The 15,285-nt window shown below is 48.0% G+C and overlaps 1 protein-coding gene across 1 annotated transcript; it reads left to right on the top strand.

Moving 5' to 3' along the window:
• Positions 1 to 4,727: 4,727 nt before the first annotated feature.
• RPL19 (ribosomal protein L19) lies at positions 4,728 to 9,915 on the top strand. The gene is made up of 6 exons (XM_066263761.1): positions 4,728 to 4,851; positions 5,677 to 5,783; positions 7,696 to 7,818; positions 8,861 to 8,981; positions 9,264 to 9,374; positions 9,710 to 9,915. Exons 1-6 carry the CDS (start codon positions 4,847 to 4,849, stop codon positions 9,831 to 9,833), a joined length of 591 nt encoding a protein of 196 aa, XP_066119858.1. The 5' UTR covers positions 4,728 to 4,846; the 3' UTR covers positions 9,834 to 9,915.
• Positions 9,916 to 15,285: the final 5,370 nt, after the last annotated feature.

The raw sequence follows: 15,285 nt of genomic DNA, 5'->3' as shown, positions 1-15,285 counted from the left end.
CCCTCCCGCTCCGCTTCCCCCCGCCCCTCCTCCCTCCCTCCCTCTGCCCGCCCCGGCCCCGCCCCTCGCAGCCCCTCCGCGGGTTCCGCACAGACAAAGGCTGGGCGGCTGGAGTGAAGCGTGCCGCTCCCGGCTCTGCTGCACCGCGCGCGCAGTCCTCCTACCGGCCTGGGGTGAGGGCGGCCCACTCTGTGGGGGCGGGGACTAAGGGGGCGCTTTACCAGGGGATGCCAAGCGCTAGTGGAGGTGTAACGTGGATTAGCATGGCTGGCACCGCGCCCCCCTTCCATTCCAAACCGCTTTTCCTAGCTGGTTTCTCCATTCTCCTCCAGCTTGGGCCACCGGAACTTCACCGACCTGGTGAGCCCGGGACCCGGTTTTAACCCCTTTCTCCCCTGTATGGACCCACATCGGCTTGAACCAAACAGAAAGTTCCCCTCCCCCAATACGGTGCTGGCTGGCGGGAGGCTGAGGTTGGAGTGGTGAGGGTGCCCAAAGGGAGTCTCAACAGAGAGAGCAACAAGAAATTCGAGGGACCCAGGAGTCTTTCTGTCCTAGTCGCTAGTATCCCCAAGCCACTCCAAAAGGCGGGGATTGGAACTGGGTGAGGTCCATGTCCCTTGGAAGAGAGAAGAAAGAAAACGAAGAAATTTGGATCTGAAAGGAGAGGGTGGCTAAAATCAGATCTAATTACCTTAGACCTAGAATTTCTCTCCCTTCATTATTTGGAGACACATATCCAAGCCCTGGACCCCATTTACCATGATTGTGGAAGGAAAAGGAGTAGGGGGTTCTGGGAAGAGACCTTGTGGCCAACTTAGGCTCTTTCTGGTCGTGTAGCCCTGGACAAATCACTTAGCCTCTTCTGTAAAATGGGTTGCCAGACTGTGGTCGCTTTGTCATCTGGACTTATTGGGAGGATGAGAGAGAATGAAATTAAATGATGGGTTGCTGGGTGCTTTGGAGATGCTATAAAGTGCTGTGCAAGGTCAGTCATGACAGGAGGACCTGTTACCTCCTTAATCTACCCTTTCCCCTGCTCCACAAAGAGGAGAGAAGTAGAACGAAGAATTCAGTAACCTTTAATACAAGGCAGGTTCAGTAACCTTAATACAAAGGCAGACCCACTGTGTTTGCTGGAGGGGAGACTGGAGTACACTGACTCTTCCTCCCCACTCTGGGTTCTGCAGCAAGTGGATGGCTGGCCTAAGATGTTTCTCTGATCAGGTAACTTTGGGGGAAGAGTGCAGATGAAGACCATTATCATTGTTCCAGGAGCAGATCCACTCCTGAGCAAGTTCCCATCTGTCCCTTGATCACAAGAGCCTGGCAGGACAGAGAAGGCATGGGTTTTACAGTCAGACCTGGATTTTCAATTTGTTACCTCACTTAGCTGTAAAATGGCAATGACACCAACTGTGTTGTGAGGAAGTGGCATAAATTTTGCTTCTTTTTCTTTCTTTGACCTTCTGAGCTCTGTTTAGCAGCCAGGAAAATTCAGATAGAGATGGGGTGATCAGCTGGAGCCAACAAGTTGGAGCCAGAACTCTGATCTAGGTTTCTTGGACCCTAGAACATTCTACTTGGGTTTTTGCATTGGCTAGTCCAGAGGAGGAGGGAAGAACTATAGGTTGTGTGGTCATTCAAGTTTTTTTAAACTTTCACAACTATGCATTCATCCAGCCAATATACTACACTGCTCACAAAAATTAGGGGATATTTTATAGCTTTATATTCATTTTGAAATATCCCTTAATTTTTGTGATCAGTATATTTCTCAAGTGCTTACTATGTTCTAAACCAGGGGTCCCCAAACTATGGCCCGCGGGCCACATGCGGCCCCCTGAGGCCATTTATCCGGCCCCCACCGCACTTCCGGAAAGGGCACCTCTTTCATTGGTGGTCAGTGAGAGGAGCATAGTTCCCATTGAAATACTGGTCAGTTTGTTGATTTAAATTTACTTTTTCTTTATTTTAAATGTTATATTTGTTCCCGTTTTGTTTTTTTACTTTAAAATAAGATATGTGCAGTGTGCATAGGGATTTGTTCATAGTTTTTTTATAGTCCGGCCCTCCAATGGTCTGAGGGACAGTGAACTGGCCCCCTGTGTAAAAAGTTTGGGGACCCCTGTTCTAAACTCTAAGCCTGCTGTATAGTACAGTGTAACCCAAACAAAAGAAGGTTCCCACCATCAAGGAGCTTGTTTTAATGCCTTCCTTTGCAAGTTGCAAACATTATCTCATGTGATTTTCACAACTGGGTTATGTAGATATTAAGATTACATTTTACAGAGAAAATTGAGGCACTAAGAGATTAAGAACCGCAATGGTGAAAAAAAAAAAAACTAATGTCTTTGATGACCTATTCTGCATTCCAGGGGCTCCCAATCTACTCAGAGAGTGAATAAAAGGTGATTTTTGTAAGGTGACCAATTGTCCTCCTTTAGGGAGGACAGTCCTTTTTTTTGTAAGTTCTGTCCTCCCCCTAAAAGTGTCCTCCTACATGTCCTCCTTTTGATATTGGAAGACTAATCTGTAAATGTCTGTATTCGATAGATGCAGAGTTGATCCATTGCACGTGATGTGACATATTTGTATTTGACATGATGATTCATCAAGGATCAGTACAGTGCGGCAAGACGCAATTGTGAGATGCATGTGCTCCGCACAGGAGACCTTGAGAAAGCGCGCGATATACCTAGCACAAATGGCTTTGTGTACTTCTTACTGAAACATGACATAGCACATACGACATTGTAGACTCACGATTATTTCTTTCTCAGTGAATATTCAATCATAGACAGGTAAGAACAATTCATGTTTTATTAATTCATTATCTATTTAATAATTTTCAAATACATATTTTATTTACAAGTATTTTCCTGAAATTCGAGTTATTTTTTTGTTTGTTTGTTTGTTTTGTTTGGGGTTTTTTTTGTATTTTTCTGAAGCTGGAAATGGGGAGGCAGTCAGACAGACTCCCGCATGCGCCCAACCAGGATCCACCCGGCATGCCCACCAGGGGGCGATGCTCTGCCCATCCAGGGCATCGCTCTGTCGTGACCAGAGCCACTCTAGTGCCTGGGGCAGAGGCCAAGGAGCCATCCCCAGCGCCTGGGCCAGCTTTTGCTCTAGTGGAGCCTCGGCTGCGGGAGGGGAAGAGAGAGACAGAGAGGAAGGAGGGGGGAGGGGGGGAGAAGCAAATGGGCGCCTCTCCTGTGTGCCCTAGCCGGGAATCGAACCCAGGACTTCTGCACGCCAGGCCGACGCTCTACCACCGAGCCAACTGGCCAGGGCCCTGAAATTCGAGTTTTAAAATGGAAATCTAAACTCAAACCTTATCTATTAATAACGCATTTTGATTAAATAGTTGCATAAACCATGTTTTTTTAATTAGAAAATGATAAATACACCCGTATATCACTCCAAATTAGTGGTTTAGTTTTACTAAATGAGTACTTTTTCTTACAATTATTAAAAATTAAGCGTCAGCCTGGCGTGCGGAAGTCCCGGGTTCGATTCCCGGCCAGGGCACACAGGAGAGGCGCCCATCTGCTTCTCCACCCTTCCCCCTCTCCTTCCTCTCTGTCTCTCTCTTCCCCTCCTGCAGCCTAGGCTCCATTGGAGCAAAGATAGCCCGGGCGCTGGGGATGGCTCCTTGGCCTCTGCCCCAGGCGCTAGAGTGGCTCTGGTCGCAACAGAGCAACGCCCCAGAGGGGCAGAGTGTCGCCCCTGGTGGGTGTGCCAGGTGGATCCCAGTCGGGCACATGCGGGGGGAGTCTGTCTGACTGTCTCTCCCCGTTTCCAGCTTCGGAAAAATACCCCCCCAAAAAAATTAATAGGCATGTAAGATAATTACAATATAAAATATTATAAATGTTTTTATTATTCATTTATCATATTATAGTTTATTATTGTTGCAATGAATGTTTCTTTTATTTATGGTATTTCCAATTTATTTTTGCCCATTTCATTGTAAAAAAGTTGGTCTCCTTAGTTTTTGTCTAATATCTACCCTATTATTCCCTTTCACTTTATTCACCAATCCGCCACCTCACGCCCACCAGGCTAATAAAACATCCCTCCACCGAATAAGGCAGTGGTAGTCAACCTGGTCCCTACCGCCCACTAGTGGAAGTTCCAGCTTTCATGGTGGGCAGTAGCGGAGCAACCAAAGTATAAATAAAAAGATAGATTTAACTATAGTAAGTTGTTTTATAAAGATTTATTCTGCCAAACAGCGAAAATCCAACATAAAGTACTTGGTAAGTATTATTATATGCTTTTAACTTGCTGTAACTCTGCTTTATAAATTTTATAAAGTAAAGTTACTTCCCTACTTTATAAATCACCATTACTATGGAACCAGTAGGCGGTTAGAAAATTTTACTACTAACAGAAATACAAAAGTGGGCGGTAGGTATAAAAAAGTTGACTACCCCTGGTCAGCCACTGGTATAAGGGATACCGGAAGACTGCAAGGACTGAGTTACTCTAGCAAAACCCTCCCATCCCATCTGCGCAATCCAGCTGACTTCCGGCTTCCACTACCCACGTGATCCGGCGTTCTTGCTGCGCATGCCTAGTAGGAAGTCAGACTATACCACTTTGCCTTACCAAAGGGGTATAGTTTCCATGATTTTAAGTTTAAAACCATTCTAGATATTAGGCTTCTATAATTTCGGGTCTTTCCACAGGATATAAGTAAGTTTAAGGTGGCGGAAGGTAAAAGGACAACAAGGGAATACGGGTGTAAGTGGAGCAGAGGATGGGCTCTACCCTTTACAGATAATGGGAGGAGCCTGGCCAAAGGGGGTTCTTTCCTTTCCCCGCTGCGGCAGCAGCCATGAGGTGAGGACTGTTGGGTCTCCGGCCTGTTTTGAACCGGACTGCCCCGGGACTGCGGGACTCGGTACCGTGTCCCCAGCTGGGAGAGATGAGGTGGAGGCAGCCCTGAGGCGGCGGGCCCCGGAGTTTGGGGTAGGCCGGAGCGCATTCGGCCCCGGCCTCGAGAAGGTGGGGGTGGGGAGCGTCTTGAGAACTTGAGGCCGCGGCAGGACTGGGGCGGCGCCCCACACGTGTCGGGGGCGACCCACGCAGGCAGAGGAAAGGAAGCGGCGGTGACTAGGCCATGGCCCCCTTACTCGCACCTGTATTCGAGTCGATCTCTGCATCCATGTAACTTGGATCCCAGACCTCCGACTGCGGAGAGGGAGGCGATCCCTGGCACCCCTGTAGACCGCTCATAAGAAAACTCCAAGGCCCTTATTACTGTGATAAGACGAAGAAAACGAGCCCAGTAAGCAAAGGACTAGGCTAGCAAATCAGGTCTACCGGCCTCGGAGTCTTAATACGAAACACATGTTTTTAGAACTGACTACCAGGACGGGCATAAGCTCCCTCTTCATCTTAATTTTATTCATTATTTTCATTTTCCAGTGGAGAAAGATTTTAATAAAGGGAAGATGCTTAGTCTGGGTGTGTGGTGGTGTGGGTGGCACAGCCCTAGTGGAGGGGGATGTGTTTGCCCTTGACACTGAGTATATATGCACATCCACTTTTCCATGTGTACCTTTCACAACACTAGGAAACGCTGAAGGGCAGGTCCTGTTGGGGATGCTCATTCTTGCCCAGGAATGGCTTCCAGGGCCTGATACTGTTTTCTGTTTGTCGCAGTATGCTCAGGCTTCAGAAGAGGCTTGCCTCCAGTGTCCTCCGCTGTGGCAAGAAGAAAGTCTGGTTGGACCCCAATGAGACTAACGAAATTGCCAATGCCAACTCCCGTGAGTTCTTGGATCAATGTTCCTTTTGTACCCTATACTCCCTCGTTCTTGGGATGAAAGATGACAGTTGTGTTTTTGTTTTGTTTTTAAGAGAGAGGAAGGGAGGGAGAAACATTCATTTTGTTGTTCCAATTATTTATACATTCATCGGTTGATTCTTGTATGTGCCCTCACCAGGGATGTTGGTAAAATGCTTTAACCAACTGAGCTAGCAGGCCAGGGCCTGACACAATTATGTTGGCTCTTAACCAGCCTAGGAAAGCTCATAGTCTGGAGGGCGGGTCTTATAAAATTGAGGTTTCACAAAAATAATAGAGATCCCAAGGCAAAATGCCTTGTCATTTGCCAAAATGACAGGATAGTTAGTGGAACTACCCTGTATTATATTAATGACTGTTCTGAGTGGACAGTTTGTTTGATAGCTATGTGGAGAATTGAAGAAGAGACAGCACAGGGACTGGGGAGAAAAGATGGCCAAGGAAAATATGAAGTGGGAACACAACCTGGGGCCACAGACTTCAGTAGAGCCTGTTGGCATGTACAAAGCAAATGTGTCAGTTCTAAGGATGGCATCGACATACCCACAATACTGTCATTCAGTGTTATAGAAAAAAGGATTCATTTTTTAAGTATGGTAAAGCTGACTTTATTCAGGATCGTTGTGATAAGTACAGGGACCACTGCAAATGGGATTTTATAGTTGGGAGACTGGGCTCAAATCCAAATATAGCATGGACACGTAGGAATTGATAGCCAGGGCACCCCATTGTGCAGGGTCAGTGGATGGAAAGTTATGTGGAGGTAGTAGAGATTCTGGCTAAACGGACCTAATGGGATTCTTGCTGAAGATAGACCAGGGTGATCAGCTGTCACCTGGGGAATGGTGATGAATGCGGAACCTGATCTGACATCAAGGGTAGGGGCTTCTTAAACTGACTGTAACAGAGTTTTTATTAAAACTAGAATTTACAAGAAAGTGCACAGATGAACGTAGAAGGTTCAGGAACCTGATAAAAGTTTGAGTGATGGGAAATTCTTAATCAGTTTGGGTTTGTGGCCTTGTAATGTGTACTCAAAAAAATCCTAATCTAAAAATAGGGGGATATGTTTCTTTTAATGAAAACTAAACAGTTCCATTATTTCCAACCATTTTTGAGACCACTGGGCTGGGGATGTGAGTGATGTCTGTGGCCTCTTCTATTTAAGCTCTGGGTTGTGCTCTGGCCAGTTGGCTCATTTTATGGCAGTGTCATCCAGATAAGCTGGGGTTGTGAGTTTGATCCCTGATAAAGGCATATACAGGAATCAACCAATGAATGCATAGATAAATGGAACAACGAACTGATGTTTCTTTTCTCTTGCTCGCTGTCTCTAAAATCAATAAAAATAAATAGGGAGCCCTGGCCGGTTGGCTCAGCGGTAGAGCGTCGGCCTAGCGTGCGGAGGACCCGGGTTCGATTCCTGGCCAGGGCACATAGGAGAAGCTCCCATTTGCTTCTCCACCCCTCCACTGCGCCTTCCTCTCTGTCTCTCTCTTCCCCTCCCGCAGCCAAGGCTCCATTGGAGCAAAGATGGCCCGGGCACTGGGGATGGCTCTGTGGCCTCTGCCCCAGGCGCTAGAGTGGCTCTGGTCGCAACATGGCGACACCCAGGAGGGTCGCAACATGGCGACGCCCAGGATGGGCAGAGCATCGCCCCCTGGTGGGCAGAGCGTCGCCCCTGGTGGGCATGCCGGGTGGATCCCAGTTGGGCGCATGCGGGAGTCTGTCTGACTGTCTCTCCCTGTTTCCAGCTTCAGAAAAATGCAAAAAAAAAAAAAATAGGGAATAAAGAGACAATAAATTCTGGGTTGTGACTGGCATCCTTGGGGCTAGGCCCCACCTGACTGACCAGATGAATTATGTTTTTCCAGGTCAGCAGATTCGGAAGCTGATCAAAGATGGGCTGATCATCCGGAAACCTGTGACTGTTCATTCCCGGGCTCGATGCCGTAAAAACACCTTGGCCCGCAGGAAGGGCAGGCATATGGGCATAGGTAAGTGCATTCTTCTTCCTCTGAGACTTAAATAATAGATGCTTAGGTCTAGACTGGAATGTATTTAGGGCCTTTTTCTTTCTATTCTTTCTACCCTTGATCCCTTTTCTCACTCTGATATTTGATGTGTTTTCTGTGAGTGCAAATCAGAAAGTTGGCACTGGTGTTGAAAGTATTGGTAGAAAAAGGTCACATTTATTGAGCACCTACACTATATCAGGGATTCTATTGGATATTTGAAAGTGTTGTCTGGTAAGTCCTAAAACCGCTTTCTAAGATCAGGATGATTTAGGGAGATGAAGGTGCACCGCCTGTTGAGGCCCCTTTCGGCTTACCATACTGCCTCGGTGCACACCCCATCTCATGCCCACATTCTGCGTGAGGCAGATGGAGAGGAATTGCCTTGTTTGTGGCCCCTTAAAAATTGTGTAAGTAGCCTGACCTGTGGTGGCGCAGTGGGATAAAGCGTCGACCTGGAACACTGAGGTTGCCGGTTCGAAACCTTGGGCTTGCCCGGTCAAGGCACATATGGGAGTTGATGCTTCCTGCTCCTCCCTCCCCTTCTCTCTCTCTCTCTCCTCTCTCTCTAAAAATTAATAAATAAAATATAAAAAAAAAAAAAAAAAAAAAAAAAAAATTGTGTAAGTAGCCTGACCTGTGGTGGCACAGTGGATAAGGTAGTGACCTGGAATGCTGGGGCCAGTGGTTCGAAGCCTTGAGCTTGCCCAGTCAAGGCACGTAGAAGAAGCAACTGAGTTGATGCCTCCTGCTTCTCTTCCCCAGCCTTTCTTTCTCCTCTCTAAAAATCAATGAATAAAGTCTTTTTTTTTTAATTGAGTAAGTAAAAGAAATATTTGGGATCATTGTGTAAAATGAAAACAGTATTTCTTAAAATGAGTCAAGAACTTGGCTCATGACGCAGTGAATGATAGTGTTTCAGAAGTTGGTAGCTGTCATTATGACCAGTCCAGCTGGCTTTAATAATTCACGTGAGCCCTGAATGCACTGGCGTGGACATAACGCATCTTCACCTTCCCTGCAGGTAAGCGAAAGGGTACTGCCAATGCTCGAATGCCGGAGAAAGTCACCTGGATGAGGAGGATGAGAATTCTTCGCCGGCTGCTCAGAAGATACCGTGAATCTAAGAAGATTGACCGCCACATGTAAGCATACCCTCCTCTTTGTCGTGCCCCTCCCCCCCAGGACCCATTTGCTGCTTTAATGAATTGTTCTTTGCTTAGAAAACTCTTCATTCTGTTCTGTTTCTCTTTATTTGCCAGACAAGCTCTTCTGTCTAGAAACTGCCGAGTCTTGGTTTAGGAGGAAGTCGTTCACGGAGCAGTAGAAAAGAGGAAAGGAACCCTCCACGCTTTAGTAACCTTGTGTGGAGGATCCAACCTCTGATCCCATTGCTGACTGGAACCTCTACTCCTTCTGTCTTGCAGGTACCACAGCCTGTACCTGAAAGTGAAGGGTAACGTGTTCAAAAATAAGCGGATTCTCATGGAACATATCCACAAGCTAAAGGCAGACAAGGCTCGCAAGAAGCTCTTGGCGTAAGTTTTTTCAGGAATTGGACTGTGTTGTGGGGGCCAGTTCTTTGATCTTTATTATAAGGGTTCTTTAGAGATATATTAAATGTGCTAACGCCTAATTCTGACTCGTGCAGTCTTGTTAGAGGTATATGTTCCTCTGTCCTCTGCACCCCCCCACACCACCTGCCATCACTGTCGGCGTAGGGACTGGAGGCTGGTTAAGCTGGGAGCTCTTGGTAACCCAAGCAGCTCATATTCTTCAAGCTGACTACACTCAAAGAGCTCTGGGCATGTGCTTCCATCTCCCAGCAGTGTCTGTTCTCAGACTGACCCATATTTTCTCTTCCGTTACTTAGTGACCAGGCTGAGGCCCGCAGATCTAAGACCAAGGAAGCTCGCAAGCGCCGTGAAGAGCGACTCCAGGCCAAGAAGGAGGAAATTATCAAGACTCTGTCCAAGGAGGAAGAGACCAAGAAATAAAGCTCCGCCTCTCTTACCTGTATATAGTGGCCTTGGCAATTATGTGGGTCAATCATTCAATAAAGTAGCCTTCAATTACCTACCTCGCTGCTGCTTCCAAAGTTTCTGGCTGTTTGTGGGTCTTTATTACTTAAAGGGCCAGACTAACCACACTGAGGACTGGGATGCAAGCCCTTGCCAGGGTGCCTGTTTCATTTCTTCCTTGGCTTCTGGCCTCTGGTCAGGCTCACAACCCCCCATCCATGAAAGATAGGGATGTTTTGTGTTTTTGGGTTTTTTTATGTTTTTTTTTTTTTTCTTTTACCTTGTTTTAGAAGGGGTGCGGGGCCTACTTTGAAGGGAGAGAAGAGATGGCTTCTACCCAAATCTCCAAAATACTGTGCTTCAGAACTGTTTTTTGTTTGTTTGTTTGTTTACAGAGAGAGAGGGATAGACAGGATCTGAGAGATGAGAAGCATCAATCATCAGTTTTTCGTTGCAGCTCCTTAGTTGTTCATTGATTGCTTTCTCATATGTGCCTTGACCATGGGGCTGCAGCAGACTGAGTAACCCCTTGCTCAAGCCAGCGAGCTTGGGTCCAAGCTGGTGATGAGCCCGCGCTCAAGCTGGTGGCCTCGGGGTCTCGAACCTGGGCCCTTCCACATCCCAGTCCGACGCTCTATCCACTGTGCCACCACCTGGTCAGGTCAGAACTGTTTTTATAGCAGAGCATGAGTGGCACCTTGGTAGTGGTCTCAATTGTTGGTTGGGAACTAGTAGTAACTTGTCTGTCCAGGATTTATGACACCCAGACTTAACTGCTGACTAAGCTATTTCTAAACAGCTTTATGTTTTTTTATATTGATTTTTGAAAGGAAGAGTGAGACAGAAACATCAATCTGTTCCTGTATGTGCCCTAACCGGACAGAACCCACAACTGCAGATGGGATGATGCTCTGACCAACCAAGGATGGCCAGGGCTCTAAATAGCTTTATTGAGGTATAACTGAAGCTGTCATTTTGAGCATCCCAGTTTCTAAATCTTTTTTTCCTTCCTGTCCTATCAGGCTTTCTTTGTTTATACCCATCACATAGGATATAAAAGAAAAGGTTCTCAGAAATTGGGAAAAAGGCACATAACATGAAAGCTTATCAGACATTGTAAGTTGCTTTGTATCCCCTTTTGCAAATAGAAAGGTTTTATGTTGCAGCTATTGGTAATAGCCAATTTTTCAATAAAGTATCTGCTCTGTAAGCCAAGTACTTGTACATTGACATTGATTCTAGTCTACAACATTGTAATTACAGTTTGCAGAAAACATGGGTAGTGATATCGGATATACTGTACACAATAATGCAGTGTTGGTGGGGGAAAATGGATTCAAGATTTTTTTTTTTTTTTGTATTTTTCTGAAGTTAGAAATGGGGAGGCAGGCAGACAGACTCCCGCATGCGCCTGACCGGGATCCACCCGGCACGCCCACCAGGGGGCGATGCTCTGCTCATCTGGGGCATTGCTCTGTTGCAACCAGGGCCATTCTAGCGCCTGAGGCAGAGGCCATGGAGCCATCCTCAGCACCCGGACCAATTTTGCTCCAATGGAGCCTTGGCTGCAGGAGGGGAAGAGAGAGACAGAGAGGAAGGAGAGGGGGAGGGATGGAGAAGCAAATGGGCGCTTCTCCTGTGTGCCCTGACCGGGAATCGAACCTGGAACTCTTGCATGCCAGGCCGACGCTCTACCACTGAGCCAACCGGCCAGGGCTGATTCAAGATCTTTAGGAAGTAAAATAGGACTTTATTTTTGAGAGAGAGAAACGTCAATTAGTTCTACTTACACATTCATTGGTTGATTCTTGTATGTGCCCTAAGGATTGAACCTGCAGCCTTGGCGCATTGGAACAGCACTCTAACCAGCTTAGCTGCCCAGCCAAGGTTAAAACAGGACTGTAGACATTGATTGTGGGGGCTGAGGAAAAAGTCTGGGTTGGTCCCCAAGCCTTGAGCTTTGGAGAACTGGGCAGGAAATGCCTTTAGTGACAAGAAAGAACCAACTGAAGTGGGAAGACGGGCTAGAAGAACTGAGTTTTAGATCTGAGTGGGTGGCAGTTTGAGGGACATGTCCAGGTGGAAGAGGTCAGTCGGACAGTTAAGTACAGGAATGTCAACTCAGATGAGGTCTGGGTTGGGAGGAAGTTTGCATAGAAGGGGTCACCTCCTTTATATTGACCACAGCTTGGACTGATGTGCTCATCCTACTTACCCCTCTGCCCTCCACCCCTCCCCTGAGGAATTCTTGTTTGAGGGGAGCAATATGAAGCCGATCAGCCTTCAAGGGATGGGACTTAGCAGATGTTCCCATCTGTACTTGTGTGGGCAAAGCAGGGCTAAAGTGGTCTTGGGAGCAGCAGAGCCCTTTCCAGCTCTGCCTTGATTGTCCTTGTCCAGACTGGACAGGGTTGAGGAGGTTGGTGGCCCAAGGCAGGGAAGCCCAGACTCAGAAAGGTCCAGAGGACCCCCACCACCCACATGCATCAGCACCTGGGAGGAAAGCACTGATCGTGAGTTCCCTGTTGCCACTCTAGTAGCCTATGTGCACTTAAGTCTTCAGCTCTTGCTCTAATCCTTCGCCATCCCAAGTGAGGAAGCTGTGGCCTAGAAGGGGAAGGGCCTTAGCCACGCTCCCAGCTTGGAGCATGGGACACCTCCTTCCCAGTCATGGACCAGAAGAGGAAGGGCATTGGAGTCCACCCCACCTCTACCCCCTTCAGACAGGAGAAGGTAACAAGCATGGGACCCGCACCCGAGCTCCTCCCTGCAGCACAAAGACGGGTTTCCACCCTGGACCAGGAGATGGTGCTGTTCTCTCACACATCGCTACAGAAAACTGCCTCACTCTTCAGAGGTTTTTTTTGGAGAGATTGGGGGAGAACAGGAGGGTTATGGATTGTGGGAGCCTAGCTCTTAGAAAGCTTTGGGTTTAGTTACTTCTTTCTGAAGCTCATCCCAGGCCTGGAAGTTACCTCGTTTCACCGTGGACCTCCAGCCCCTTCCCAGAGCACTTCCTCTAGTTTAGGGGAAGATCCCCTAAAGTAACTGCAGGAACTCTTCCAGGTCCTGGAAACCTGTGACATTCCGATGAAAAGATTTGTTCATTCTCTCAAGAGCATACAACTCATCCCATTTTATGATTTTGCGTACTCTTTAAAGGAGTTCATGGCCCCAGGTAAAGACTCCCTGAGCAAGTCCAACTCCATTTCCGGAGGAGGACACTGAGGCCCAGATGGACTAATGACTCCCCTGAATCTCAGCATTGCATGAACACAAGCACCCACCTTTGACTCCTCCAGACATGGGAGGGTGACTCAGGGTGGGCTGCAGCAGAGGCACTGTGCCCAGGGCTGCTGCAGGGCCATGAACCAAAGAAGGGACACAGGGTCCCTGGCCTTCACCGTGCTCTCTCTGATGCTAAGAGAGGGACCACCTAGGCTGGCTCCCTGCAAGCACGGGGAGGGCTGAGGCTGGAAGAATACTTGCCACCTTCCTGTGCCCCCAGGAGGTGCCCCAGCCTGTCTCAAGCATCAAGGAAAGCGGGGGAGATGGAGGGGGAATGAAGAAGGTTGAAGGGACCAGAGGGACTGGCCAGGGCTAGCAGCATGGGTGGGACTGGACAGGGGGCTTGTTTTCTGAGCCCCTCCACCTCTGGTATCCATCTCTCTGCCCTCTGTCTCTGCTTCTTAGACTCTCCTCTTTTTTTTTTTTTTTAAGAGAGGAAAGGGAGAGACAGAGAGAAAGAGAGAGAGAGAAGAGACAGAGAGAGAGAAGGGGGGGAAGAGAGAGAGAGGAGAGGGGAGGAGCTGGAAGCATCAACTCCCATATGTGCCTTGACCAGGCAAGCCCAGGGTTTTGAACCGGTGACCTCAGCATTTCCAGGTCGATGCTTTATCCACTGCGCCACCACAGGTCAGGCTAGACTCTTCTCTTTTTGAGTCTCTCCTAAGCCTTGGCAACTTTTATCCCCACAGAGTTCAACTCAGGCTGAGGTGGGAGGATGGAGGGCACGTGTGGGTTAGACAACAGAGCCAAATGGTGGGTTGGCACCACCAGCAGGTTCCTGGGCATCCTCTGCCCCAGGCCGGTGGTGTTGCTGGTCCAGTCATCCCCTGAGTGGGCATAGAGGAGCACAGAGGCTACAGTGTGGGCACCAGCTGTTCCCAGCCCTCAGGCTGTAAGCCTGCTGTCAGTGGTTCAGCCACCCGAAAAAGCTGTTGTGCTCAGCAGTGCGGCAAATGGGCTGGGAAGGAGGCGGGGGTCCAGGCCAGCTGCTGGCTGGTGGCAGACACAAGTGGGGTGTGCAGAAGGCTTAGCTGAAAGGCTCTCACTGCCTCCAGTGGGATGGGGCCTTGATCCCTGGAGCCCCTGGCCTAGCATCTCAGGGTATTTCTGTCTCCATCTTGCTGATTTAAGGCACCGAGGGACCCAGGGTCCAGGGCAGGGGTCCCCAAACTTTTTACACAGGGGGCCAGTTCACTGTCCCTCAGACCGTTGGAGGGCTGGACTATAAAAAAAACTATGAACAAATCCCTATGCACACTGCATATATCTTATTTTAAAGTAAAAATCAAAATGGGAACAAAGACAATGTTTAAAATAAAGAACAAGTAAATTTAAATCAACAAACTTACCAGTATTTCAATGGGAACTATGAGCCTGCTTTGGCTAATGAGATGGTCAATGTGCTCCTCTCACTGACCACCAATGAAAGAGGTGCCCCTTCCGGAAGTGTGGCGGGGGCCGGATAAATGGCCTCAGGGGGCCATAGTTTGGGACCCCTGGTCCAGTGGGAGGAGGTAAGCTGGCAAGAGATGTGATTTCCGAGACTGGCGTGACCACTATTTTGCTGGGTGTCCTTGGGCAAATTAGTCCATCTAAGCCTCAGTTTCCCCATGTATAAAAGAAGCAAGGTTGGGCAGGATAATCTTTATGACCTTGGTAAGCCACTTAATAGTCTCTGAGCCTCAGTTTCTCCATCTGTGAAAAGGGCACACCACTTCTTTCCTCACTGGTTATTGAGAAGATTAAATAAAAATTAAGTTCCTGTGTTGCTTGGTTCCTGGAAAACAGTAGGTGGCTGTTAATGTGAGTTTCCCTCTCTTTAAGCCTTTGGACTGGATTTTTTTTTTTTTTTTTTTTTTTTTTTTTTCAGTGACAGAGAGTCAGAGAGAAGGATAGATAGGGACAGACAGGAACAGAGAGAGATGAGAAGCATCAATCATCAGTTTTTCGTTGCGACACCTTAGCTGTTCATTGATTGCTTTCTCATATGTGCCTTGACCGCGGGCCTTCAGCAGACTGAGTAGCAAGCAACTCCTTGCTCGAACCAGCGACCTTGGGTCCAAGCTGGCGAGCTTTTGCTCAAACCAGATGAGCCTGTGCTCAAGCTGGTGACCTCGAGGTCTCGAACCTGGGTCCTCCG

The sequence above is a fragment of the Saccopteryx bilineata genome, chromosome 2, assembly GCF_036850765.1.
Source record: "Saccopteryx bilineata isolate mSacBil1 chromosome 2, mSacBil1_pri_phased_curated, whole genome shotgun sequence".
In the NCBI taxonomy this organism is placed as follows: Eukaryota; Metazoa; Chordata; class Mammalia; order Chiroptera; family Emballonuridae; genus Saccopteryx; species Saccopteryx bilineata.
Note: the sequence above shows the minus strand (reverse complement) of the source record. Positions and strands in the feature narration are given on the sequence as shown.

Bases quoted from the DNA above. Each gene is read 5' to 3' on its own strand.
- RPL19 (XM_066263761.1), top strand. The intron at 5,784-7,695 runs GTGAGTTCTTGG...ATGTTTTTCCAG, and splicing joins AATTGCCAATGCCAACTCCC to GTCAGCAGATTCGGAAGCTG. The intron at 7,819-8,860 runs GTAAGTGCATTC...CCTTCCCTGCAG, and splicing joins GGGCAGGCATATGGGCATAG to GTAAGCGAAAGGGTACTGCC.